The sequence below is a fragment of the Balaenoptera musculus genome, chromosome 5 (genome assembly GCF_009873245.2).
Source record: "Balaenoptera musculus isolate JJ_BM4_2016_0621 chromosome 5, mBalMus1.pri.v3, whole genome shotgun sequence".
NCBI classification, from domain to species: Eukaryota; Metazoa; Chordata; class Mammalia; order Artiodactyla; family Balaenopteridae; genus Balaenoptera; species Balaenoptera musculus.
This window is the reverse complement of record NC_045789.1, coordinates 38,502,574-38,526,641: the sequence shown is the minus strand read 5'-3', so window position 1 is coordinate 38,526,641 and position 24,068 is coordinate 38,502,574. Positions and strand designations below refer to the sequence as shown.

Below are 24,068 nucleotides of genomic sequence, written 5' to 3'. Positions count from 1 at the left end.
TGCCCTTTGCTCTAGAAGGAGACATTATATTTTTCAAAGCTGTTCTCTATACAAGTATCTTTAAAGATTGTATGGAACAAAGGCAGTTGGTGCCTCTGCTTGTACAATATGCAGAAATGACCCATGGAGAGTTGGCTCCCAATACTTTTCCATTCCCTTATGCAATGGAGTTAACAATACTGTAGTATCTCCCTTACTGGGTAGTTGGGTAGATTAAAGGTAAGAAGGCTTGGCAAGTGCTTGAAGCAGAACATAATAAGTGCTACATAAATATTTCCTATTATTACTCCTGAAGGAAAAAAATTTGTTTTTTTTTTAATGGTAAGTATTGCCTTATAAGATGAAATAATTGCTTTACTGAGTATCCCTGACTTTGAGTTCATTCCAAGAAACTTCTTTAATGGGTCTAAGTTCTAAAATGGTGATGATGTATGATACAATGTATCGTTGTATGATAATCTTACCATTCCATGGGGAATGAGGCTTAAATATTTACTACCAACATTCATGTGCTCTCCCATGTGTCTCCACCTCCTTAGGTTATACAGAATCATGTGACTAATTCTGTGCAGTGGGCTGTCTATGGGAGTAACATATATTCCTGGACTGAAGCATTTAAGTGGCTCTTATGAGACCCTCCACCTCTATTTTTTACTAGAGTAAACCCTGCAGCCACATTTTGAGATAGTGGAGCTTCCAGCTTGGCTTTTTTCCAGTTTAGGTTTCTCAGTGTGGAGAAAACTCCCTGCCTCCTTCTTACAACCCTCCCCTTCCCCCAGCAATATGCAATGGACATAAAGAATAATCAGGAAATAAGTTTTTGTGCTATCAAGCCACTGAAATTTGGGGGTTAATTTGCCACTATAGCATAACCTAGACTACCCTTACTCTATTCCAGTATCTATAATACCTGCCTACTTGAGAAAGTTGACAGTCAATTATTTTAAAATATAGGCTCTGAGTATATATAAGTAAAGCTGGACACAGAGCTTGCATTCTGTTGAGGAGATATAAACACTAACATATTTATTTACTTAGCATAAGTTAATTTCAGATAGTGGTAAGTACTATGAAAAGATAAGTGCGGCCAACACTGTTCTTTTCTTCCCCAGTGCTCATTCCCATTTTTTTGTTGCTAAGAGAACCTTGATTGTGTGTGGGATTACATTGTGCCCAGCCTAAGGTGATAGATCATGTTTGTTCTCAGCCAGTGACAACAATTTGTATCCTGATTTACCTGCAGCTGGAGGAGGCCACGTGACCTAGTTCTGGTTTTTAGATAGGTTTGGGGAAGGATTCCTTTCCTGACAAAAGGAGAGAGATGTGGCTGACATAGCCACGCCTTCCTCCTCTCATCTTCTACCTGCCTTGCATGTTGAAAAGCTGTCTGGTTATGGCAGCAACCTTTTTGTACCATGAAATGACAAGCATAAAGACAGCGTGCTAAATATGGCAGAGCGGAAGGAGCCAGAATTCCTGATGGCCTCATTGAACAGCTAAAATTATACCAGTAGCCACCCTCCTCTAGACTTGCTATAGGAGAAGTAGAAACCTCTATTAATTAAGCAGTTGTTACTTGCAGCTAGGCACATTCTGAATCCGTATAGAGTATAATGGAATAGAGCATGGGTTGGCAGGAGGGCACAGCAGTGCTACATTAGCTACTGTATTCAGGGGAGGCCTCTTTGAGAATTTATCATTTGAGCTGAGACCTGAATGACGGGAGGGAGCTGACAAGGTGTGGGATGTGTACTTGAGTCTGGGGGCAGCACCAGAGCCCCCTAGAACAAGGATTTGAAGTGGAGAAGAGATAGTTGGGGAAATCATGTTCCATTATGAATTTCTAGGCATGTGGGCTTCATGTGGCACTGGAGAGCTAAAGGAATTGTAGGTGCTCAGGTCAGTTTGGGGCCCTGGGAGATTGTGGGGTGCTTGGGATAGAGTTCTGGAGAATTCAGATGAAAACAGTGTATGACCCATGACTCACCCATGACGCGTTGCCAATTACCAAGAGACTGTTATTCCTGGAGGGTATGTATGGAAAAGGGGAAGGAGATCTGACCAGGGACTACTGACCAGTCCAGACATCCTCTGGTCTCTGGACAGTTATTTTCCTAATATTCTCCTTTGGAAACTGGGTCATGGTCATGGGGCTTTGAGACCTGCTTAGTGCTGTTTGTCCAGTTGAAAAGCTTCTCTAATGTATGGATTGTCCCTGGCATGTGCTTTGGTTGGCAGAAAGATAACCGGAACAACTACTACAACCATTTATTGAGTGCTCACCATGAGCTTGGCATTGTGCTAAAAACATTACACCCATTTTATTTAACCCTACAGCAACCCCAGGAAGCCCCACATTACTGATGAGAAGGCTGAGACCTTGGGGGAGAACAGTGATTTTCTTGAGGTTATATACCTAGTAGGTTGCAAAGCAGGCCTTTAAACAAGCATGTCACAAAGACTCCTGGGAGTAGGTTCCCCAGAATGTGCTAGGTTTGGGAGCGCTTAATGACCTAGAACAGAATATTTGAAAATATCCTGAATCATTTTTCTGTATTCCTCCTCTCTTTCTTTCCTTGTAATTATATATGTATATGGCGTAAATGTCTATAAAACTTTAAAAAAAATTGTTTTTTTTTTTTTACTTGAAATGTTTTACCTGCTATTTTGGGGAGAAAAGTAGTTTGATGTACATGACATTTTTATTTCTGAATAAATTTGCATTGCAAGAGGCTGGAAGGACTATGAAGGGTCACTTAAACAGATCTGGCAAGGTACAGTCCTACATGAAGCATAGTCTGTTTCACTTACATAAAAAGTAAGATGGACAGTGCTGACTTAAATAAGAACTGCTACGTATTGAATGCCCATAATGTGTCAGTGTGCTGGGCATTTTAGCTAGATTTATAAAGCACTTTTCTCAGTAACTCTGTAAAATAGACTGTTTTCCATTTTACAGATGGGAGCACTGAGGCTGGTAGGGCTTAATTTGCCCAAAGTGATCACCTGTCTCACTTGAACTTATTCTCTTTTTGCTGTATAGCACTATGTTATGTTATGTTATTTATTTATTTGGCTGCGCCGGGTTTTAGTTGCAGCACATGAGATCTTCATTGTGGCATGCGGGATCTAGTTCCCTGACCAGGGATTGAACCCAGGCCCCCTGCATTGGGAGTGCGGAGTCTTAACCACTGGACCACCAGGGAAGTCCCTACTCTGTTTTTAATATAGAGCCAAGTTGGAATTTTAACTGCTTTTTTTTAACGGGAGGATTTTAAACTGCCCCTCTCCCCCATTTTTTATTCTGCTTTGTCTTTATAATCTGGTGAGAATAATATAGAAATGTATGAAAACTTCAGGAAGACCTTCTGATTTCAATATTTATGGGCCAGTACATCCCCCCCCAACCCTTATATTTAGGGAAAAAAAAATGTTTACACAGGTAATAAAGGATTCATAGCATATAGAATAAAAGATGAAAGTGCCCCTTTCCAGAGAAGCCACTATTAACAGTTTGGTTCTGTGTGTGTGTGTTTGTGTGTGTGTTATGCATAAATATAAAAGGAAAGCATGTCTTTTCAAACAAATTGGCTCACATTGTACATTTTGTTCAGCATCTTGTTTGGATAAACCTATTCTTTCTGATGTTTCATTGTGTCTCATGTGCCATAATTTATTTACCATTTCTGTGTTTGTATGTATTAGGTTGTTACCACTTTTTTTTTTTTTTTGCTATTATAAACAACATTTTATTGCACAAACCTCCTTGTATGAATGTGACTTTTTAAGAAAGATTTTCGAAGGAGACATTAACTGAAGCATATACTAACTGCCTTTCTTAGCAGTAGTTTAGGGTTATAACCTCCTGACCACAGTAGGCCTCCATTCTAACCTAACTAACCTCATATCTGAGTTGTGTGGCTACTCCGTACAGCTGTGCAAATCATACATACATCAGCATCTAAGCAGACTTTCACAGGCTGAATTTGGTCTTTCCTGTGAGACATAAGAGTCAATAATCTGGTGATGTAGCCTCCTTGCCCTTGCCTCTGTGGAAAGGATGGAGCCACCATACAAGGTTATGAATTTGAATTGTACACACAAGTCCCTGGCGGTGCCCAGGGGCCAGATCCCTCAGAGAATATGTCTCTTTCACTTTGTACTTCACTCACCCACCCAGGAAACCAGTAGTGAGAGCCAGGGATTCAGCTGACTCCTTCAGTCTTGGACTTGTCAGTTCCTAGGACCATTTTTAAAAAAAACAGGCTTGCCCTATTTATTTATTTGTAGCAGTTAAGTTCACAGCAAAATTGAGTGGAAGGTATAGAGATTTCCCGTAGACCTCCCTGTCCCCATCCCCACCCCTAGCTTCCCCCATAATCAACTGTCTCCTACTAGGGTGGTGCATTTGTTACAATTGAGGAACATGAGCATTGACACATCATTATCACCCAGAGTGCTAGACTGTCTTTTACTACAGCTCTGCCTGGTTTGCTCCACACTTCCTTTAAGCCTTTGCTCAAATGTTTCCTTCTCTGACCACTCTATATAAAATTGTAACACCTTACCTCCTTTCCTCTCTGGCACTCTACACTGTTCACTTTGTTTTTCTCCTTTTAAAGTCTAACATCTATATATTATGTTTCATCTTTGCTTACCTCCTGTAGTTTGTAAACTCAGCATGGCAAGGGCCTATTTCCTTCACTCTCTTATTTTTACAGTAGATACCCAGGAAATATTTGTTGGCTCAGTGAGTAAATGAACAAACAAGGGAACTCAGGACCACGCTGTCGGGTTGATATCCCTCAACAGCCCCCCCGCCCCCTCCCTTGCTGCCCTCCTTTCTCCACCAATCCGCCCTGGGATGGGTGCTGTTGGGCCGCAAGCAGGTGGGCCGTCCTCACTGGGAGGGCTGTGTTGGGGACTGCCATCATGGACTCTTGAGAAGGCTTTACAGTGTTAAGAAGATTAATGCCAAAGCAAATGCCTACTATTTTATTGATAATTTGCTGTGGGCCAGCCCTCCATGTTGAGAGAGAAAGAGAGAGAGAGGGGAGGTGGGGGAAGGGGGAGGGAAAGGAGGGTAGAGAAAGACAGAGGAAGAAGGAGAAACAGAAGTATGTGTTTGAGGGACTTCCCCGGTGGTCCAATGGTTAGGACTGTGCACTTTCACTGCCGAGGGTGCAGGTTCAGTCCCTGGCCGGGGAACTAGGATCCTGCAAGCTGCATGGTGTGCCCCCCCCCCCAAAAAAAGTGTGTGTTTGATGGGATTCCCTCGTGGCACAGTGGTTAAGAATCCGCCTGCCAATGCAGGGGACACGGGTTCGAGCCCTGGTCCAGGGAGATACCACATGCTGCGGAGCAACTAAGCCCGTGCGCCACAGCTACTGAGCCTGCGATCTAGAGCCCACGAGCCACAACTGCTGAAACCCGAGCCCCTAGAGCCTGTGCTCCTCAACAAGAGAAGCCACTGCAATGAGAAGCCTGCGGACCACAATGAAGAGCAGCCCCCGCTCGCCACAACTAGAGAAAAGCCCGCCAGCAGCAACGAAGACCCAATGCAGCCAAAAATAAAATAAATTAATAATAATTTTAAGAAGCGTGTGTTTGAGAGAGGGAAAGTGAGAGAGTAAGGGGGGAAAGTGAGGGAGGTGATTGGGATTTGAGTTGGAGAATTTAGGAAACTTGCATAGGGCCACTGTAGCCAGTTGAAGGAGTGGCCTACTCCAAAGCATGTTTGACCCTGAAAATTTTAGAGCTCTGCTAGTGTGAGTTTAATTAGAATATTTGTAGCATCCGTGTTGCATTCTTTTGGGGGAGGAGATAGAGTGACAAGTGGTATCTACTAATATGAAACACTGTAGTCAGCAAGTCAGCAATTTTAATTTCATGGAGGGGGAGATAAAAGACCTTATCAAGAGGCAGAGTAGAGCTCAAGGACTCCTCTATTCAGCGTTTCTTCAGGCTTAGGCAAAAAGTATAACAGCTTCTTAAAATAGGAGACAAGCTAAAATTGTTACAAATTTAACATCATGTTTCCATTTGTATCAAATAGTTTGTTAAATTGGTACTAAGATAATTTGGTAACATACCCTTTGCCTTAAGGATGTCTGAAAAAATAGAAACTATTTAAAGCAAGTTAGGATAAGAGCAGTAAATTTACAAATACATACAAGAAAGGGAAAAGGAAACAGCTGTTGATAGTGTTAACCATAGAGAGAGAGGTTGTTTCTAGAGATACGAAAGATAGTACCAAGGCCATCTGCCCAGGTTGGATAACAACTTTTTAAAACCAGTACTGTTTTGAGAGAATGCTCCAGAATTGCTTTGGTGGTTAAGTACCTTTTATGAGTGGAAGTAAAATCTCAAGATTGGCTCTTAAACTGGGCCCACTTTTTTACTTAGTGTTGAATTCTTATGTGAAGATCAACTATTAATTTTCTTTCTTGTCCATACTCTTTCACCGTTTTCCCTTTTGACTCTAGTGAGGTTGTTGACACAACCTATTACCTTAGGCAACTTACTTAAAACTGAGTTTCAGTTCTCTTATATATAAAATGGGGTATTTGGTATATGGTGTATTAGTATGTACCTTGCAAGTGTATTGTAATGTTTACATGAAATGTCATTTTTAAAGGGCTTAACACAATGCTTGGCACAAAGTAGACACTGGGGAAATGTTATTTCCTTTCTTCCTCCTCATGATAAACTTGTGCACATTTTTTCCTGGCTGAAATTGCTTTGAGTAGCAGCCTTAAAATTAGAAGTGCATTTGGCCAAAAGTACATTTGGCCTTTGATATATGCTGGCTGGTTTGTTCACGCAACTTGAGAGTTGGTGAAGAACCATTCTCTTATTCGAATGGGAACTTTGAATTCTGTGTCCAATAAGATTTCTTACAGGTCGGGTGTACCTATGAGTTTACTTACGGGCTAATGTTCACAGGCTACTGTTTCTCTTTCAGATGAATAGACTCGTCGCTTTCCACTGACTGGCAGCAATGGCATTTACGGAAAGAGTCAACAGCAGTGGCAACAGGTAACCGTGAAATCCACGATGCAAGGATATGATAATATTTAATTTTATAATCTAGTGTTCAAAGAATAAGTTTGGTCCTTTTTATTTTCGTGACTTATGACTCTCTGGTGCAGGAAAATGTGTGAAAATTTCTGTTTTCTCTACATGAAGTCAAACCTATTAGACTGGCTACATATTTTCTTTAAATCTAGTACTCTCTTAACTCATTTCTTTAACATGTGGTTGTGATGTTAGATCAGCATCTTAATTTTCTGTTCAAGGTACTGGTCCAGATTACACTGATTTGGGAAAATGTACACCTATTCAGCTTGTGCTGAAACAGATATCATGATGAAATCTGCCTTATCATGAGAGCTTTGAAAGAGGGAATTCTGTCAGTTATGTTTTATGACTTTCACATCTCTCCCTCCAACTCTGTACATATAGTTAACTGCCATCTTGCCTGCATATAGTACATGACCAGGGTTGGTTGAGGGGAGCATATTTATATTCTGAAGCAGTTATTAAGAATAACCCATTTGCTATCCAGAAGGAATTCTTAATATCACTGATCAGTTTTTATTTATACTATTAGATGCTCAGATACACATATATGCAAGTATGAGACATGTAGACTCAAACTTAATTAATATTTCTTGAGTAATAGATGATCGTGACTGTAATTCTGGACCATTCTGATGCTTTCCTACTTCCTCCTCCTTTCTGGTTCATTTAGGAAATTCTTCCTGTACTCCAGGTGGTCCTGGTGGTCCTGTTGTTAAACTTGGTGCACTCTCCTCCCCCACAGAGGAAAGCATGTGACCCAGGCTGCAACAGTCCACATTCTGCTAGAGCCAGAGGGGAAGCTGTTATCATCCGTTTTTTTAGGCTTATTCATAATGTTTGGTTACACATAACTTTTAAATTTTTATGTAGTTAAATGTCTTTTTTATGGATTCTGGTTTTGATTGTGCTTAGAAAGGTCTTTCCTACTCCAAGATTGAGAAAATAATGTCATGTGTTCTCTGCTGGCACTTGAAAGGTTTCATTTTTTGCATTTAATCAGAACTTGTAAGCTGGTGGCCTATGGGGCAGATCTGGTCAACAGATGGGTTTTGTTTGGCCTCTCACAGTGTTCTAAAAAAATATATCTACCAATGATTTTTACATAATGATCTAGACTTCCATCTTCTCTTAAAAAACTTAACAACATTGGGTTTGCATTGCAATATAGCAACGTTCAGATGGAATTGAATAGCTACTTCTCTTTTTGAGAAGTCATGAGCTTTCTAATTCAAAACTTCCCAAGTGGTGTGCCATTAGTACTTTTCAGGTGTGCCAAGATGTTGCTCTCCCCAACCAGAACTCCAGAACTCCTGAACTCCCACCTGATTTCCTCCTGCAGATATCTGCTTTGTCAGCTTGCCCCAGAGAGACTTGACGTTAAAAAAAAAAAAAAAAAAAGTTGGGGAAGCACGATGCTTTCTAGTTCACTACAATTCCCACACAGCTGGATTCACACACTGAGTTAGCTGCTTCACCCTCTTAACTTGCAACCCATTTTAGATCGTTGACTTTTTAGCATTTTGATCCATCTGTAATTAAAGTTAGTGTAAAGTGTGTGTTGTAAATTTCCATATTAATAAGAAATGAAAAAAGTCTGGGGATGTTAGGGAGCCTTTTCTTTTTAAAGCAAAAGGCTAACCAGTTGTTACAACATAATTTATTAAATCATATATCTTTACTGATTTGAGTGCTGTGTCCAAATTCCATCAGATTGTTGAGTCTATTGTTAGACTCTTTTGTTCCATTGATTGCCTCTTCTGACAATGGTGCTATACTATTTCAGTGTATTTTTATAGGTCTTAATATTCAGGCAGATTCTTTGTCATTACTTTTCATTTTTAGAATTTTTATAGCTATTCACATCTGATTACATTTCCACATGTACTCTGGAGTCATTAGTCATTTTCTAGAAAAATTGTTGGCATTTTGATTGGGGTCCCTTTGCATTAATCAATTAGATTTGAATTTGATAAAACATTAAAACTGGGTCTTTTTACAAAGGAATCTAAATATCAGATTAATGAAAATTTACGGGGTGAAGAAATTTTAAATTTCAATTCTAAAATTTTTTGGAGGTATGATTTTTCAACTATTTCTGGTTATTGACACTGCATCCAGGGTAATTTCTGGTAGGAGAATCAATTATAATAGTTAACAACATCATCAGTGACAATTTAAAAAGATGTTTTGTAGTCTATTGTTTACACATGTTTTCTATTGTTGCTAATTATTAAGTTAGGATAGGTAACTGCCCTTTGTAGTAACATTCTAGCAATTACAGAGCTGTTTCTATTATTTGTTACATTTACCTTTTCAGCTCCTTACCTCCCTGATGTGGTCCTTTTAATTTTAACACCCAGTACAAGTGATAAGCTAGGGGAAATCCTAAATGGAGCTCTATTTTTAATATATACCAAATAGCTCACTTGTTTAAATGTTTAGTCATGGCAGTTTAATCTTTTAGTAGTACCCCCCCCTCAAAAAAATCAAATTCATGTGGAACTGGTCCAGGACTAGCACATATTTTAAAGGAAACAGATGTGTATTGAGCAGGCAGCTCTAATTGCTCAAACTAAATAGAAGTCTGAGTGTGAATCCTTAGTTTGCTCAGGGCTATCAGAAGTCATAAGCGTGGACAGAATATTAATGTCATGTGTAAAGACAATATTTGTTTTAGTTCTTGTAAATAATAGGCTTATTCCCTGGCTTCCAAATTTATCAGCATTAGACACTATTGAATCTGATTTACTTATATTTCCCCTCACCTTTCTTCCCCTCCCCGTTTTGTTCTTTCTAAAAATTGTCATTGGAGTATAACAAATTGAAAAGGGCAGACATTATTAGTACAGTTCAATGCATTTTCACAAAGTAAACACACTTGTGTAACCGATCAAGCAACAGCAATACCAGCTCTCCAGAAGCCCCTCCTGTCCCCTTTCAGCTGCTGTCTCCCTCAAAGCCTGCCACTATTCTGACTTCTAACACCATGGATTTGTTTTGCCTGCTTTTGATTTTTATTTAAAAATAATCATATTCTTTTACGTTGTCTATTTAGTTTTGATGTTTATGTTATTTTCTTTTATTTTATAAACTTGAATATCTTTAACATTTATATATCTTTATAATGAGGTATTTTAAATTAATGTACCATATTAATTATATTATATAATCAATATTAAATTTTAAAAAATTTCCATCAACTTTTCATAGTCTAATACGATAGTATAATTATCCTTACTGTTTTTCCACTTCTCTCTCCTCTACCCTCCAACTGTTAGCTCTGCTTTTAGTTTTAAATTGTCCAGATTGATAGTACATTTTATTTTATAATCATCTGTGCCCTTGCAAGCTTTGTCTTTTAATTGATAATAAAAGCTGAAAAACCAATAAGCATTATTTACATTATTTTGATTGGGAAGCAAAATAGTGTTTAGGGTTTCATTTCTCCTCTATGGGTTCCAAGTCAACCCAAGTACCACTTGAGAAATTTCATATTGATCTGGACAGATGAACTCTTTAGCTGAGTAAATTGTTCAAATTCATGCCGCATTTAAAATTCCTTCATCTTTGGATGGTATTTTTATTTTTCCTGGCGTTTGTAATTACTTTTCTTTTTCCTTGTTGAAAGAGAGAACATGCCTTTTTGTTATGTCACTACCGTGTTCCCCTTCTTACCCTTCTGTATGCGTTAGGAGATTTTGCTGATATGCTTTTCAGTTTGGGTGAAGATTTGAAGGATTGCATTCTGTGAACCCTGAATCATAATGCTGTAGTCGTGGATGCTCTACTTCCCCAGGAGAGTCTGAAATAATGTTTAACTCTCCTAATTGAGGAGAGTCCTCAATTAGTGAGGAGGCTACAAGGTGTTAAGCTGATTAACACCTATTATATAGACAGATTTTCTTTGTGTAAGTAAATCAGGGGCCTGACTTCCAGATGCTCAGGAGAGAGATTAATGGCTGTAGGCCGTGTTTGCCTGAAACAGTGATTGGCCTGGGCATTGTAAATAATCCACACCTGGAATTGTGAAATTTCCTGTATTTCCCAAGCAAGTCATTTTAGGCCTGATTTACAAGTGCAATGATGTTTCTTATATAGAATGCATTGTTTCCCTTTATTTTAGAAAATGGTTCCTAAGTGTGAAGTATGTGTCATTGTCATATGTAGTTTTAAGATGAGTCATTCAGTTTGATGACTTTAGAAGAGTTTGGTTTCAGACTCATCCCAGACCTGAGGAAATCTTTTTCAGAATTAGTTATTTCCCAAATGGATAGTTAAATTTTGGGGTTGGAGGGGCTAGACTCAACTGTAGAAGTATTGAGTAAATTTACCAGTAAAATCCAATTGACCTGTTACTGCATGGGTGATATAGTGGGCTTGAGTGTGGGACTCCAGGGCCACAGCCTGTGTTTAGATCTCTGACATGTTGGTTACTTGGACAAATTGCTCAACTTTTAAGGCCTCATTAAAATGGGGATACAGAGAATAATGTATGTAAAGTGCTTATCACAGTTCCTGGTAAATCAGAAGTCCTTGATAAATTATTAATTCTATCGCTCTGGTGAGGATGGTAGAGTGCTGGGTTTCAGGAGAGTCAGTACCTTCCTCAATTCTACCTTAAAGGAGAAAGGCTTTGTTTAGAGGCAACTCTCTGGATGGAAGGGATTCCTTTGTGAGCTACTCCAGGAATAATATACATAGGAAGGAGAGTGATAGAGGAAATAGACCTTTAAAAAAAACAAGAGTGTGTTTATTTGCAGGGCATGTGGATACACTTACAAGTTTTTCTCTGGTCTATTTTACATTTAATATTGGCTATGGGATTGTCCTAAATCACACACAGGGATTGTAGAGGTCATCAAGCCCCTATGTTTTCATTCTTTTGGGTAGCTATTTAGGGGTGGAATTGCTTTCTTGTAAGGTAGATTTACGTTTAGAGTCATCTTAAGATTGTGCTAAGTTCATGGGCTTCCCTGGTGGCGCAGTGGTTAAGAATCTGCCTGCCAGTGCCCGGGACACAGGTTCGAGCCCTGGTCCAGGAAGATCCCATGTGCCGCGGAGCAACTAAGCCCATGCACCACAACTACTGAGCCTGCACTCCGGAGCCCGTGAGCCACAACTCCTGAAGCCCAGGCGCCTGGAGCCCATGCTCTGCAACAAGAGAGGCCACCGCAATGAGAAGCCCGCGCACCGCAACGAAGAGTAGCCCCCACTCACCGCAGCTAGAGAAAGCCCACTCACAGTAACAAAGACCCAGCGCAGCCAAAAATAAATAAATAAAATAAATTAAAAAAAAAAAAGTTTATTCTAAGTTCATAAGTCAGTGTGCCCAAGGTCAGTTTCAAGTTCATTTGTGTACGTTTTTTTCTCTTTGTCTTTAGCCCTGAATTCTACTAATGCTGTGAGTTGGAGGAGAATGAATTAATATTTATTCAGCACCTTCAGTAGAGTGGCTACTAGTCCAAGCAGTTGGCATTATATCATTTTAGGTGACACTTTGGTCCATGGTGGTGGATAAGATGGACATTGTGTTGAATTGTTTACGATAATACCGTCTTTATAGCAATACTGATTTTATACTATCCTGATTTGGGGAAGAATCTTTTTTCTTTTTGGAGGGCTTTGGTTATAACAATCCTTTTTTTCTGAAGCTGTAGCAGTCAGCCTCCTTTGGAATCTGTGGAACAGGTTTAGAAAAGAGAGCATTTCAGTTCCAGTTTCCTCTTTTTCAGAAGCCTGGAGGACATTATTTCAGAATCTGAATCTTGTTTTCTGTACCTCATGATAACCCTGTAATGTGGTCAGATTAGATAGTAATCTGCCTCATTGTACTGGAGAAAGAAAAAGGCTGGAGAAATTAATAGTTGAATGTGTGAATCAGACTAAAGGGAATGCTGGGGCAACTAGTTTGTTTTGGAGAGAAATTGTTAAATTACTAAATAACATTTAACATGTAAGGCACTGTGCAATTTCATTTCTGCCTTTGACCAGCAAGTTCTGATCGTTTCATCAGATGATGCCTTCTTCTTAACCTGTAATGCAGAGTGCCACCATTTTTGTTGCTTTAAAATGAGTTTAAAATATTAGACGTTGGATTGTATGTGTTTACATAGGTAAGATGTTAATAGATATTGTTAAGTGAACAGGTCTTATTAAAGCTACTGAAAGCATGAGGTGGTCCAAGACTTCTTGTTAAGGGGAAGACAGTCTAAAGGGAGAGAGAGAGGGAGGTTGGGAAGGAGGAAAGGCAGGGGTGGAAGGTGGGACACAAGGGAAAGACAGACAGAAAGAAAGAAATCTTGTGCATTGTAGCAGCAATAAAGAATTAACATTGGCCCTGACTGGGCATGTTAACCGAATTTAGCATAGACTTTATCATACTTCTTGCTCACTCTCTTTTTTCTTCACTTTAAAAGAAAAAATTTTATCACAGAAATATTCAGACATTAGTAGAAGTAGAGAGAATTCCCCAGATTGAACATTTCTCAATATTTTGCCACACTTTAAAAAAAAATCTATCCTTTTTCTTTTGTTCTTTGCTGAAGTGCTTTAAAGCAAATCCCAGACATCTGTTTTTTCACTCTGGCATACTTTATGTGCATCTCCTTAAAAAAAGAGACATTTCCCTACATAATTGCATACCAGTCTCATACCTAATAATATTAACATTTTAGAGTCATTTATTAATTAACCCATCTCCAAACTATCCAGATTGTTTTAAAATGTCTATTCAAGTTGTTTACATCCTAATTCAGCCAAATCAAAGTGCGTACACTGCGTTAGGTTTTGTCAATTAAGTCTTAACCTAGAGCATTTACCTTGCTTATTTGGCAGGGATGGGGGGCGGGCAGGGATTGACTGGTTGAGGAAGCTGAGTTTGAATGTATGTCCTACTTTGTGGATTTGTCTGACTGCTCCTCTTAATGTGTTTTTGTTCTTATATACCAGTGGTTCTCAACCTGGAATACTTTTACCCCCTGGGGGGGGGTACATTTGACAATGTCTGGAGAGACTTTTAGTTGTCATAATCTCATGGGTAGAGGCCAGGGACGCTGCTAAACATCCTACAGTGCTCAGGATGGCCCCCACCACAAATACTTTTCTGGCTCCAAATGTCACTAGTGCTGAGCTTGAGAATCATGTGGTTCTGTCTCAGGTATTTCCTGTAGAATGGACGTTAGCTCTAAAGCTCAGTTACATTTGAGATAAGTCTTTTTGCTAAGAATAGTTAATAGTCCAAGAGTGCCGGTATTGTTCTGTGATTTGATCTGGGTGCTGCTTACAGGGGTATGTCACTCTGTGAAAATGCATGTGTGAGTGCATGTTATATTCTAATTTTTAAAGTTTACTTGAAAAAAATCTTCCTAGTCCTGCTGTGAACCTTCCTCTTTTTGACTACCACCTCAGATTCTTGGATGAGTCAAGAAATCTTTAAATCCTCTTTCCTTTTAAACTTCCTTAATTCTTGATTCCTTTTAATGTAAGAGACTGGTAAAGATGGGGAAATGGGTGCCTTGTGACCTAATTATTGGGATGGTTATGGGTCTGTTAATGGCCAAGCCAGGGTACTGGTATCGTCCTTGCTCTGGAGAGTTACCCTAAGGGAGGGAACACCGGAACAGTAAGTAATGTTAGGCCCCAAGAAAGCTTGAAGGAGAGAGAAGGAAAGTCCTCCCAGATGGGATGGCTTCAAGAGAGAAGGTTGCCTTTCTCGAGCACTGAGAAAGGGCATTTGGGGCAGAAAGAACCAGTGGAGGCTGGGAATGCAGTAGGGGTGTGCTGGGAACCCTTTCTGCAAAGTTGTCTTAAAGCCAGATTCTTCCCCCATCTCTGATAAATCACTGGAAGGAAAGGCAATGAATTTTTTCTGACAATCAGTTCTTACTGGGGGCCCAAGCTTCGTTTGCAAGTGAAAGGACTGCTGTTGGAGTAGTTGACATCACAATGGGCCCTGACTCTTTTCACATCAAAGTGTAAAAGAATCTCCAGGGGTGATAAATGGGGGCTGTTGGACTCATTACTTGTAAGCAAAGCTGAGGGATGACCTCTACATTTTTTTTAATTAAAAGAAAACAGGGTTTCCTAGTGGAGAGCGTGGGGCTACTCTTCATTTGAATTTTGACTGCTCCCACTGGAGAAGATCTTTGTTAAGGTTACAGGGAGGCAGCCTCTGTTACCTTGGGTTTGCCCTGACTCGCAAATCCTGGAGAAATGGCTCCTCCTGGGGTGGCCCCGCAGGTACTCCTGCTAGGTTGAGAATTGAAGTGCCCTGGCTTCAGCTGCATTTTTGTTGCAAGAGGGGGGAACAGGGCAGAATTTTTGAGCCCTGTTTCTCTGGGGAAACTGAGGGCTTAGACCCCTCCTCTGTTCCTTTTCCCACCCAGCATCAAGAGAAAAACTCCCTTACTCCCATGCAATGCAGAAAGAGGTCAGTTTTTAAGTAAATTCTTAGAACTTTGCACAGAAGTCCAAAGGTTATTGTTTTCAGGCTTACATTTAAAGTTAGTATTCCTTTTATTTATGTAGTACAAGGCTTTGCATTGGATCAAAACCCTTAACCAAAATTATAGTATTTGAACATTTTATGATCAATATTTATGTTGAAAGCAACACTATTAAAATACGGTTATTAGCACTAATAACCTGGCATTTTATGGAACCAAGACTTGGAAACTGCTCTTTAAATGCAACCCTGCAGCTGAAGGTCCACCTTCAAGTAAACTCTCTTCCTAGTGTCCCCAACTCCCCATCAAGCTTATCTCTCTTTTGCTGTTTTTTCACTTGGCTCCTTTGTTGCAGTCGGTCCAAGCCTTAGCCAGATTTTAAACAGCTGAGGGGGTCAGAGACTGCCCTTTATAACCCGAGTGAAACCAGTAAGGCGCTGGGCATCCAAGAATTCTCATGTGTTTACTGACTTCCCAAGTGTTTGGTAATCACCTTCTGAGTGTATCTTCCAAACAAGTTATAAGATTTGAGAAAGGAGCAGAGGTCACAGCTGGAGAGCAGCACATCCCTGGATGGAGGGTAGAGAGGGGCTGTCCTCCAGCCAATGCGTTTTCAACGAGAGATAAGAGAGTGTTCAAGGCCTCCATTCCCCGAGATACTGGAATGGTGCGAATGTGGGGGCGCTCCTGGCTGACACGGCTTTTATGAGTTCAGAGGCCAACAGCAGCTAATATTTAATGAACACAGTGACCGGATTTTGTGCTAATAAGTATTTGATAGCTGTGATTTCATTTCAGTCTCACAGCTCTCTATGGGGCTATATTTTACAGATGAAAAAGGGGAAGGAAAGGTTAACTGATTCATCAGTGGCAGATACTCAAGCTACCTTCCTTCTGTCACTGGGCCCCAAGTCCGTTCCACACTGTCTTGGCAGAAGCCGGTGGCAGGGAAATACTTTCTGAGCTCTGGTTTGAAACTGAGGCTTGGGCCAGAAATCCTCTTAGTTGACTTTCTTTTCTGATACTGTAAAGGAGTACTAGATAAAACGCTGTTCCTGGGAAATGGCTTCATTGTGGCACCAGTAGTTAGAGAAATGTGCATCTTTTTTTTTAAATTTTCACATGAATTAGTATTTTATCTTTGAATTTTTGAATTTTATTTTATTTATTTTTTTATACAGCAGGTTCTTATTAGTCATCCATTTTATACACATCAGTGTATACATGTCAATCACAATCTCCCAATTCATCACACCACCACACCCAACCCCCCCCGCCCCCCCCACCACTTTCCCCCCTTGGTGTCCATACATTTTTTCTCTACATCTGTGTCTCAACTTCTGCCGTGCAAACCGGTTCATCTGTACCATTTTTCTAGGTTCCACATATATGCGTTAATATACGATATTTGTTTTTCTCTTCTGACTTACTTCACTGTGTATGACAGTCTCTAGATTCATCCACATCTCTACAAATGACCCAATTTCATTCCTTTTTATGGCTGAGTAATATTCCATTGTATATATGTACCACATCTTCTTTATCCATTCATCTGTCGATGGGCATTTAGGTTGCTTCCATGACCTGGCTGTTGTAAATAGTGCTGCAATGAACACTGGGGTACATGTGTCCTTTTGAATTATGGTTTTCTCTGGGTATATGCCGAGTAGTGGGATTGCTGGGTCATGTGGTAATTCTATTTTTAGTTTTTTAAGGAACTTCTATACTGTTCTCCATAGTGGCTGTATCAATTTACATTTCCACCAACAGTGCAAGAGGGTTCCCTTTTCTCCACACCCTCTCGAGCATTTGTTGTTTGTAGATTTTCTGATGATGCCCATTCTATCTGGTGTGAGGTGATACCTCATTGTAGTTTTGATTTTCATTTCTCTGATAATTAACGATGTTGAGCAGCTTTTCATGTGCTTCTAGGCCATCTGTATGTCTTCTTTGGAGAAATGTCTATTTAGGTCTTCTGCCGATTTTTGGATTGTGTTGTTTGTTTTTCTAATATTGAGCTGCATGAGCTGTTTATATATTTTGGAGATTAATTCTTTGTCCGTTGATATGTTTGCAAATATTTTCTCCTATTCTGAGGGTTGTCTTTTCGCCTTGTTTGTAGTTTCCTTTGCTGTGCAAAAGCTTTGAAGTTTCATTAAGTCCCATTTGTTTATTTTTGTTTTTATTTCCATTACTCTAGGAGGTGGATCAAAAAAGATCTTGCTGTGATTTATGTCAAAGAGGGTTCTTCCTATGTTTTCCTCTAAGAGTTTTATAGTGTCTGGTCTTACACATTTAGGTCTTGAATCCATTTTGAGCTTATTTTTGTGTATGGTGTTAGGGAGTGTCCTAATTTGATTCTTTTACATGTAGCTGTCCAGTTTTCCCAGCACCACTTATTGAAGAGACTGTCTTTTCTCCATTGTATATCCTTGCCTCCTTTGTCATAGATTAGTTGACCATAGGTGCATGGGTTTATCTCTGGGCTTTCTATCCTGTTCCATTGATCTATATTTGTTTTTGTGTCAGTACCATACTGTCTTGATTACTGTAGCTTTGTAGTATAGTCTGAAGTCAGGGTGTCTGATTCCTCCAGCTCTGCTTTTTTCCCTCAAGACTGCTTTGGCTGTTTGGTGTCTTTTGTGTCTCCATACAAATTTTAAGATGATTTGTTCTAGTTCTATAAAAAATGCCATTGGTAATTTGATAGGGATTGCATTGAATCTGTAGATTGCTTTGGGTAGTAGAGTCATTTTCACAGTATTGATTCTTCCAATCCAAGAACATGGTATATCTCTCCATCTGTTGGTATCATCTTTAATTTCTTTCAACAGTATCTTATAGTTTTCTGCATACAGGTCTTTTGTCTCCCTAGGCAGGTTTATTCCTAGGTATTTTATTCTTTTTGTTGCAATGGTAAATGGGAGTGTTTCCTTAATTTCTCTTTCAGATGTTTCATCATTAGTGTATAGGAATGCAAGAGATTTCTGTGCATTAATTTTGTATCCTGCACCTTTACCAAATTCACTGATTAGCTCTAGTAGTTTTCTGGTGGCATTTTTAGGATTCTCTATGTATAGTATCATGTCATCTGCAAACAGTGACAGTTTTACTTCTTCTTTTCCAATTTGTATTCCTTTTATTTCTTTTTCTTCTCTGATTGCCGTGGCTAGGACTTCCAAAACTATGTTGAATAATAGTGGTGAGAGTGGCCATCCTTGTCTTGTTCCTGATCTTAGAGGAAATGCTTTCAGTTTCTCACCATTGAGAATGATGTTTGCTGTGGGTTTGTTGTATATGGCCTTTATTATGTTGAGGTAGGTTCCCTCTATGCCCACTTTCTGGAGAGTTTTTATCATAAATGGGTCTTGAATTTTGTCAAAAGCTTTTTCTGCACCTATTGAGATGATCATATGGTTTTTATTCTTCAGTTTGTTAATATGGTGTATCACGTTGATTGATTTGTGTATATTGAAGAATCCTTGCATCCCTGGGATAAATCCCCCTTGATCGTGGTGTATGATCCTTTTAATGTGCTGTTGGATTCTGTTTGCTTGTATTTTGTTGAGGATTTTTGCATCTATATTCATCAGTGATATTGGTCTGTAATTTTCTTTTTTTTTGTAGTATCTTTGTCTGGTTTTGGTATCAGGGTGATGGTGGCCTCATAGAATGAGTTTGGGAGTGTTCCTTCCTCTGTAGTTTTTTTGGAAGAGTTTGAGGATGAGTGTTAGCTCTTATCTAACTGTTTGATAGAATTCGCCTGTGAAGCCATCTGGTCCTGGACCTCTGTTTGTTGGAAGATTTTAAATCACAGTTTCAATTTCATTACTTGTGATTGGTCTGTTCATATTTTCTATTTCTTTCTGGTTCAGTCTTGGAAGGTTATACCTTTCTAAGAATTTGTCCATTTCTTCCAGGGTGTCCATTTTATTGGCATAGAGTTGCTTGTCGTAGTCTCTTAGAATGCTTTGTGTTTCTGCAGTGTCTGTTGCAACTTCTCCTTTTTCATTTCTAATTTATTGATTTGAGTCCTCTCCCTGTTTTTCTTGATGGGTCTGGCTAATGGTTTCTCAATTTTGTTTATCTTGTCAGAGAACCAGCTTTTAGTTTTATTGATCTTTGCTATTGTTTTCTTTGGTTCTATTTCATTTATTTCTGCTCTGATCTGTATGATTTCTTTCCTTCTACTAACTTTGGGTTTTGTTTGTTGTTCTTTCTCTAGTTTCTTTAGGTGTAGGTTTAGATTGTTTATTTGAGATGTTTGTTGTTTCTTGAAGTAGGGTTGTATTGCTATAAACTTCTCTCTTAGAACTGCTTTTGCTGCATCCCATAGGTTTCAGATCGTCGTGTTTTCATTGTCATTTGTCTCTAGGTATTTTTTGATTTCCTCTTTGATTTCTTCAGTGATCTCTTGGTCATTTAGTAACGTATTGTTTAGCCTCCATGTGTTTGTGTTTTTTACTTTTTTTTCCCTGTAATTGATTTCTAATCTCATAGCATTATGGTCAGAAAAGATGCTTGATATGATTTCAGTTTTCTTAAATTTACTGAGGCCTGATTTGTGGCCCAAGATGTGATGTATCCTGGAGAATGTTCCATGTGCACTTGAGAAGAAAGTGTAATCTGCTGTTTTTGGATGGAATGTCCTATAAATATCGAATAAATCTATCTGGTCTATTGTGTCATTTAAAGCTTGTGTTTCGTTATTTTCTGTTTGAATGATCTGTCTATTGGTATAAGTGAGGTGTTAAAGTCCCCCACTATTATTGTGTTACTGTCGATTTCCTCTTTTAGAGCTGTTAGCAGTTGCCTTATGTATTGAGGTGCTCCTATGTTGGGTGCATATATATTTATTATTGTTATATTCTCTTGGATTTATCCCTTGATCATTATGTAGTGTCCTTCCTTGTCTCTTGTAACAATCTTTATTTTAAAGTCTATTTTATCTGATTTGAGTATTGCTACTCCAGCTTTCTTTTGATTTCCATTTGCATGGAATATCTTTTTTCATCCCCTCACTTTCAGTGTGTATGTGTCCCTAGGGCTGAAGTGGGTCTCTTGTAGACAGCATGTATATGGGTCTTGTTTTTGTATCCATTCAGCGAGCCTGTGTCTTTTGGTTGGAGCATTTAATCCATTCACGTTTAAGGTAATTATCGATATGTATGTTCCTATTCCCATTTTCTTAATTGTTATGGGTTTGTTTTTGTAGGTCCTTTTCTTCTCTTGTGTTTCCCACTTAGAGAAGTTCCTTTAGCATTTGTTGTAGAGCTGGTTTGGTGGTGCTGAATTCCCTTAGCTTTTGCTTCTCTGTAAAGCTTTTGATTTCTCCATCGAATCTGAATGAGATCCTTGCTGGGTAGAGTAATCCTGGTTGTAGGTTCTTCCCTTTCATCACTTTAAGTATATCATGCCACTCCCTTCTGGCTTGTAGAGTTTCTGTTGAGAAACCAGCTGTTAACCTTATGGGAGTTCCCTTATATGTTATTTTTCGTTTTTCCCTTGCTGCTTTCAATAATTTTTCTTTGTCTTTAATTTTTGCCAGTTTGATTACTATGTGTCTCGGCATGTTTCTCCTTGGGTTTATCCTGTATGGGACTCGCTGCGCTTCTTGTACTTGGGTGGCTATTTCCTTTCCCATGTTAAGGAAGTTTTCGACTATAATCTCTTCAAATTTTTTCTCTGGTGCTTTCTCTCTCTCTTCTCCTTCTGGGACCCCTATAATGCGAATGTTGTTGCGTTTAATGTTGTCTCAGAGGTCTCTTAGGCTGTCTTCATTTCTTTTCATTCTTTTTTCTTTATTCTGTTCTGCAGCAGTAAATTCCACCAATCTCTCTTCAGGTCACTTCTCCGTTCTTCTGTGTCTGTTACTGTGTTATTGATTCCTTCCAGTGTATTTTTCATTTCAGTTATTGTATTGTTCATCTCTGTTTGTTTGTTCTTTAATTCTTCTAGGTCTTTGTTAATCATTTCTTGCATCTTCTCGATCTTTGCCTCCATTGTTTTTCCGAGGCCCTGGATCATCTTGACTATCATTATTCTGAATTCTTTTTCTGGAAGGTTGCCTATCTCTACTTCATTTAGTTGTTTTTCTGGGGTTTTATCTTGTTCCTTCATCTGGTGCATAGCCCTCTGCCTTTTCATCTTGTCTATCTTTCTGTGAATGGGGTTTTTGTTCCACAGGCTGCAGGATCGTAGTTCTTCTTGCTTCTGCTGTCTGCCCTCTGGTGGATGAGTCTATCTAAGAGGGTTGCGCAAGTTTCCTGATGGGAGGGACTGGTTGTGAGTCGAGCTGGCTGTTGCTCTGGTGGGCAGAGCTCAGTAAAACTTTAATCCGCTTGTCTGCTGATGGGTGAGGCTGTGTTCCCTCCCCCTTGGTTGTTTGGCCTGAGGCGACCCAACACTGGAGCCTACCCGGCCTCTTTGGTGGGGCTAATGGCAGACTCTGGGAGGGCTCGTGCCATGGAGTACTTCCCAGAACTTCTGCTGCCAGTGTCCTTGTCCTCACAGTGAGACATAGCCACCCCTCGCCTCTGCCAGAGACCCTCCAACACTAGCAGGTAGGTCTGGTTCAGTCTCCTGTGGGGTCACTGCTCCTTACCCTGGGTCCCGATGCGCACACTACTTTGTGTGTGCCCTCCAAGAGTGGAGTCTGTTTCCCCCAGTCCTGTTGGAGTCCTGCAATGAAATTCCGCTAGCCTTCAAAGTCTGATTCATCTTTTTGTAATGCAGGAACAAAGCTTTACATTGGGGTGTGGAAGGTGGGGTGGGGAAAAAAAAGGATGGGAGGGGATAGGGGTGACTAATGAGCTGCTGGCTGGAAAAGGATGAATTAGTTTTAAAATTGAGGGATGGGGACTTCCTTGGTGGTCCAGTGGCTAAGAGTCTGTGCTCCCAATGCAGGGGGCCTGGGTTTGATCCCTGAACTACATCCTATGTGCTGCAGCTAAGAGTTTGCATGCCACAACTAAAAATACCATACGCCGCAATGAAGATCCCACATGCCACAGCTAAGACCTGGCACAGCCAAATAAATAAATGTTTAAAATTGAGGGATGGAGGTGGTGCCCATCCTAAGATAAGTTAGAGCTGTTTTCATGCTTGCGGTGAGGTGATGTGTGCTCTCTCCCTGAGAGCAACTTGCAGTCTGTAGAGCATTGCACAGATGTCAGGTGGTGACCCTGTGAATAACTCAAGCTTTCAACGGTTAGAAGTTGTAGGAGGTTTCATTTTAGATTATCTTTCAACATCTGGCAGAAATTTACTTTCCCTCAGTGAGCACTTGATAACTGAGATATGAAATCATCCTTAATTTAAGGGTGGAGGTGTTGATTTTCAAAGAGACAGTGTATTTAATAAATGAGAACAGGGAATATACCTTACTTGTCTAGAAAATATATCTTAAAATATGTGTTCCTTGTAAAGGACAAAGCGTTGAGAGCACAGTCAATGATTGGAGTGAGAAGGGAAGATATTTGGAACAGTTCTTTTTATTTATTTATTTATTTATATTTGGCTACGTTGGGCCTTCATTGCTGTGAACGGGCTTTCTCTAGTTGTGGTGAGTGGGGGCTACTCTTTGTTGTGGTGCACGTGCTTCTCACTGCGGTGGCTTCTCTTGCTGCGGAGCATGGGCTCTAGGCGTGTGGGCTTCAGTAGTTGTGGCTCCTGGGCTCTAGAGCACAGGCTCAGTAGTTGTGGTGCACGGGCTTAGTTGCTCTGCGGCATGTGGGATCCTCACGGACCAGGGCTGTAACCCGTGTCCCCTGCATTGGCAGGCGGATTATTAAGCACTGCGCCACCAGGGAAGTCCCTGGAATAGTTCTTAATATCATTGTTACTTTTCCTTTCTGTCCTCATGTTTCCAACCTACAGTAGTGACTGAGGTAAGGAGAACAATTTTTACAGGCTCACTGAGACTCTGCTGTTAAATTTCCACTTGGAGGGGCAGTCTGAGTTCAAGGGAAAGTGATTTTGCTTTGAAATCGGTGAGACTTGGGCTTGAATTCTAGTCCCAACTAGATGTGTAATGCTGGGCAATTTTCCTAGCCTCTCCAAACTGTACTTCCTTCACCTGTAAAATAAGAGTAATAATGAGAACTGCATGAGATAATGCATTTTTTAAAACCCAGTGCCTGCACTGAGTCAGTATTTAATAAATACTAATTTTCTCCCCTTTCTGTTGACCTGCCTTTGATCATTTTAGTGTTCAGGGTGCAGAGAATTTGACCTCAATGATGTTCTTAAAGTCCCTAGGAGGTTTAAAAGTTTGGGCTCCATTGGGCAGTATTGGGAAGCAGCCTGCCTCCCCAATTCCCTACCCCTGTTCTGAGACCCAGCTCAGAGATCCTGGTCTGTGACCAAGGTCTGGCAGTGTGTGGACTGCTTAATCAAATGTTCCTGACTGTGGGCTCAGGTGATTATGAGACTGTTTTTTTGTTGTTGTTGTTATTTTGGAATTTATATAATTAAGAGTTTGGGCAATTTAAAATGGTTGATGACACTCTGAATTATTTCTCAGTAAAACCCTCATTTCAT

The 24,068-nt window shown here is 39.9% G+C and overlaps 1 protein-coding gene across 5 annotated transcripts in view; it reads left to right on the top strand.

Moving 5' to 3' along the window:
• The window catches only part of AFF1 (AF4/FMR2 family member 1), a 207,076-nt gene that overhangs the window by 5,483 nt on the left and 177,525 nt on the right, over positions 1 to 24,068 (top strand). For 4 of the 5 annotated variants that reach the window (XM_036852590.1, XM_036852596.1, XM_036852592.1 and 1 more), the window contains exon 2: positions 6,965 to 7,038. In XM_036852590.1, coding sequence (XP_036708485.1) covers positions 7,001 to 7,038 — 38 coding nt within the window. In that variant the 5' untranslated portion in view covers positions 6,965 to 7,000. Of the gene's footprint in view, positions 1 to 6,964; positions 7,039 to 24,068 lie in introns of those variants that run through there. The other variant, XM_036852598.1, reaches the window with a different exon arrangement.